A 5011-nucleotide genomic window follows, 5' to 3' on the forward strand; every position below is an offset into this window, starting at 1 on the left:
TCCATCCCACCCTGGCAATTTTTTTTTTAACAGCCTCTACCACTGGGGAGAAGATACAGAAGCCTGAACACACACACACACACACCCCACAGCCGGTTTCATAACTGTTTCTACCCTACTATTGTTAGAAAACTGGTACCTGTGTTTTTGCTGCTGTTTACCTATTATTTACTTATCTATGCTCCTTAACTCTGTGATCTGCCTGGATTGCACACAAGATAAAGCTTTTCACTGTGCCTGATACACATGACAATCAATTCAATTCAATTCACTACCCAAGGTATCAATCATACTCCACATATTTTACTTTCCATTCACCATGTTTTGTTATACAATTGCCCTTTGTTTCAGTCATGGGCTTAGCTCAAGCTGTGCACCATACGGTAAACTTCACACAGTGTTTTAGGAAAGAACATTTCCGACAATGAAGATTTCTTTTAAAAAACAATTTGCTCTTTAGATTAATTTTAAGGCAGAGTGATGTTTATTGCCAATATGCACAGATGCCGCTAACAGTTATATAAAGCTTAATTGTTTTATTAACTTAGTTTAGTAGCTGTCTTCATCTTGCATTAGAAGCTTTTAGTATTTGTAGTTTAAAATGTTTGCTAAATAAAACAATGATGGCAGTATGTGGATGCATTTTATTAAAATATACCAATAACATTGTGTAGGGTGTTCTTGTTGGATCTTTTATTGTATTTCCAAAGAGGGCTGCTTCCTCTTTGTGTAATGTGGTTACTGCAGCAGGATGTGTTGCTGCTTCGATTTGGTAGTCTCAATTTCTCAGCATAATCACTAAAGCTGTTACTGCAGAAATGTCGGCTAACTGTCAAGATATTTCAGAAGAGCTGCAAGGTAATTTTTGATTCTTGTTAATCCTAAATAATTACATTTTTATGTATCCTCTTTAGTAGCCCCACACTTCAATTTTATTGGTGCAAGATAATTCTCTTGGAAACAAAGCAAATGTAGACTGAGCATACGGCATATGATTCAGTCCTTAAAAAACACCTGTAAAGTCTTTAAATGTTTTAGATTTGTTTAGTCTAAAGTGGCATGTAGTGTAATACAAAACTAACTTGGTTTTGTTACAGCTGGGGCACATTCACATGTAATGTAATAGAAGCATGAGAATATCATTGAAAGCTAAGCAAAAATGTTTTAATGAAACATTAACTGGAACAGAATTGTCAACTTGAATCTTTTGTTATCACTTTGATCAACTTGAGGGTTCCATTCAACACTTAATGGCCACATTTTCCGTAATGCGAGGATGCTGCATGTCTTGTGTGAACGCTGGAAAACAACAGTGGGGATACACAATTTATTGTAAAATAATTTACAAGGAAAATGGGTATACAAACATTATTTAATTTGTACATTGTAGCTATCTTTTAGGAAGAATATTTTTAAGTTGTGAATTAGAATATATCTAATCATTCTCAGAACTTACTATTTTTAAATAATGATTGTGTAACCACATTTTAATGTGTTAGCTAGAAATTTGCCCATGAAAGCCCTGTTTTGATCATTAGCAAGGTCTCACTATGACGACATGGAAGTTCATGCACTTTCCAACTGCAAGTTTCTTGATTCTGTAGGAGTCATGATTCTTTGATCCTGTGCAAACCTTTGCATTGCTTTTACTGAAATTGCACTGTACAGTTTCCAGGCTAGTTATTGGGCAACAAGGGCTATCCATGTGGATAGCTGCAGATTACATCATCTTGATATCATGTAGCAGTCTGACCCTGCTGTGTGTATGGTACTAATAGGGAAGAAGGAAAGGGAGTGTACATATGGCAAAAGAGGCTGGTCTGGGAAGGTGCTGCAACTACAGAGTGCAGGTTGCTGCAGTGCTTTAAGGCCTGTCAAGCCAAGATTACACATGTAACCATCTCAAATTGTGGGGAAAGCTGACGCTGCAGTATTATGGACTTCCAAATAAGTGGTTTGCATCGTTAGAACCCAGCAAAGGTCCCACAATGGTGAATGTCACAGTTAATTAAACTAACCTCTAAGTCCGTGTTTCTATGAAAGCATCTCCATGTTTTGCAGTTAAATCACTAGAAATGTTGAACCTGAGTTCTATGTTTAATGAAATTATCTGCAAGTTCACCAATAGGCTGTCTATTGTACCGAGTATTATCTGGTAGACCGTCATTAACCCTTTTGGTGCCTTGAAGTGAGCACCTGCTCTGTTAGATCCTGTGGACTTGTCTGTTGGATCACCAAGAACAGCCTAATCTCAAGTTCAGGCAATTCCAGCATTTCAGCAGATGCTTGTGAGAGACTCCAATTAAAAGATATTGTGCCTTTGCTGAATAAGCTCACCTGCTTGAGTTTCCACATTCTCTGCATCTGAAATGAAAAAAGACAAGTGCAGCTTTGGCATGAAAGGAAAGAAGAGAAAATTGAGGAAGTAGGAGGTAACACTATCTGCAGCTTGTCATGTAGTGTGTGATAAAAACAAGTGGGAGAAAAAAGATAACCATAGGGATGAAGAAATCTTGTGTGATATTTCTAACAGTATTACGTTCCATGATGGAAAACATTATTTCTTTGAAGGTCAAGAGGATAAGCAAGCAGCCTCTTACTCTTAGTGCCAGTCTGTTGAAGTTGTCCTCAAAGAAATGAGGGAGAGCATTCAGAAAAACATTGCGAGGTGCCTTGTGAATGCAACTGGTATACTCTAACAGCTGACATATTAGATATGAGTTCTTGATAAGTTTATAATAGTGGTGAATGTGTGAATAGGAGAAGGAGGTGTGGTGGTGTGCAGCAGTGATTTGGAGGGAACATTGAGTGCTATTAGTCTGTGATTAATTTAAGTGAAACTGATGTGAACAGAAAAACAGCAGCAGTTCATACCTTAAAGATCAGAGATATGAATTTCATGCTGCATTGCAGCCATGACTTAGATGCCAGGCTCCTCACATTCAGGTACTCTGCAATCCTTTCCAATGATTTAAAATTCCCTCCACAAGCACTAGGCTTTATTTCAGTGGTACAGAATTGAAAAGTGGTGAAGTCACTAAAAGCATGAATGGTTTTTATAGAGTGAATACAGATTGAATATTCTGTCTTGTGGGGAAGCACATCACCTGAGGCCATTAATAGAAGATGGTCAGCAAGAAAGCCAATAAATGAGTTCAGAAGAATCTTCACCACCAGCTGTAAGGGTAAGAATGGGGAACTCTCTACTTCAGGGAGTAGTTGAAATAAATAGTATAGATGTATTAATGGGAAACTGGTCAAGCAGATAAGGGAGAAGGAAATAGAGGGATTATAATATTAAATTTAGGTAAGAAAAGATGGGAGCAGCCTAAAGAAAATAAACGTTGCCATGGAATTGTTCAGCCAAATAGTATGTTTCTATGCTATAGATGCTGTGTAATCATAAAAAACAGTATCAATAATTACATTAAAAACTGCATTGATTGATAGCAGACAATATAAATCAGGATTGCCTTTTAGGAATGTCACAGCACAGCAATTTGTGTAGATTTGTGGCTTTCATTGAACAATCCACTTTGTAGTCTAATATATTAAAATGAGAAAAACAATGGTAGCAATACTCGACAATGATGTTGGCTGCATAGTGGGATAGAGTGATTGGAAGTGGATTTATACAGAACAGAATCAAAGTAAGGTACACCTCCAGCGAGTTCAGATAATATGTAATTTAGAATAAATGGGTGTAGGAAGATGAAAGAAGCTTCCTAGAAGCAGGTGGAAAAATTTAAATCTTTAATAACTACTATCAATGCACATTACTGCTTCAAAGCAGAACACTTAAAAAAATTAAATAAGCTTCATATAAAGCTAGAAACTGTTTTTAAAAATCACATAGTTACGTGGAAGAGATTTCCATCAAAAAGTGGAGCTGGATTCACAGAATGGTTATACCACACTTGGAATGTTGTGTTCAGTTTTGGTCACCTTTTAAAGGAAGGATGTGGAAGGTTTAGAGAGGGTGCAGGGGAGATTTACCAGGCTGCTGCATGGACTAGAGGGCAGGTCTTACGAAGAAAGGTTGAGGGAGCTAGGGCTTTTCTCATTGGAGCAAAGAAGGGTGAGAAGTGACTTAAGAGGGATGTACAAGATGATGAGAGGCATAGATAGAGTGGATAGCCAGAGACTTTTCCCTAGGATGGAAATGGCTGTCACAAGGGGGCTGTAATTTTAATGTGATTGGAGGAAGATTTAGGGGAGCTGTCAGAGGTAAGTCCTTTATACAGAGTGGTGGGTGCGTGGAATGCACTACCAGCAGTGGTAGTATTGTCAGATACATTAGGGCCATTTAAGTGACATGGATGATAGTAAAATGTAGGGTATGTAGGTTAGTTTGATCTTAGAGTAGGATAAAAGGTTGGCACAGCATTGAGGGCCAACGGGCCTGTACTGTTCTATGTTCTACGTTACAGCACAAAGGAGGCTTTTTAGCTCATCATGTCACTTCAGGTTTCTGCATGTGCATTTCTGTCAGTGCCATCTTGTACATCTTCAATTTTCAATCCTCTGACACCACCTGTGCATTTCAGGAGGATTGGAAGATTATGACCAGGCCCACAAATTCCACCCTTTAATACCTGATCAATTGAAAACCCCTTATTGTGCAGTTGCAGTAGCTCTTGCATATCAATCCCACCAGTTTTTATGGTGACTTTGGGACTGAGAGGGGCTTCCCTCTGCCTATACCGTACGGACAGTTATGGTGAAAAATCAATTTTAAAAAGAAAAATTTATCTTTAAAGAATAATATTGCAAAAATATCAGCCAAACCAGACTATAGCACATCATTAAACTAAAATATCAAAGAGCACGGTAGATAGAACATAGAACATAGAAGAATACAGCACAGTACAGGCCCTTCGGCCCTCGATGTTGCGCCGATCCAAGCCCACCTAACCTACACTAGCCCACTATCCTCCATATGCCTATCCAATGCCCGCTTAAATGCCCATAATGAGGGAGAGTCCACCACTGCTACTGGCAGGGCATTCCA

At 38.4% G+C, this 5011-nt stretch overlaps 1 protein-coding gene across 3 annotated transcripts in view; it reads left to right on the forward strand.

Annotated features, from left to right (window-relative positions):
• Positions 1–647: 647 nt before the first annotated feature.
• The window catches only part of carmil2 (capping protein regulator and myosin 1 linker 2), a 179955-nt gene continuing 175591 nt past the window's right edge, over positions 648–5011 (forward strand). Inside the window, exon 1 of one of the 3 annotated variants that reach the window (XM_043707063.1) lies at positions 648–858. In XM_043707063.1, the coding sequence (XP_043562998.1) occupies positions 819–858 (40 nt within the window). In that variant the 5' untranslated portion in view covers positions 648–818. The remainder of the gene's footprint in view (positions 859–5011) is intronic. The other 2 variants (XM_043707061.1, XM_043707062.1) reach the window with 2 other exon arrangements.

The sequence above is a fragment of the Chiloscyllium plagiosum genome, chromosome 17, assembly GCF_004010195.1.
Source record: "Chiloscyllium plagiosum isolate BGI_BamShark_2017 chromosome 17, ASM401019v2, whole genome shotgun sequence".
Taxonomy (NCBI): domain Eukaryota; kingdom Metazoa; phylum Chordata; class Chondrichthyes; order Orectolobiformes; family Hemiscylliidae; genus Chiloscyllium; species Chiloscyllium plagiosum.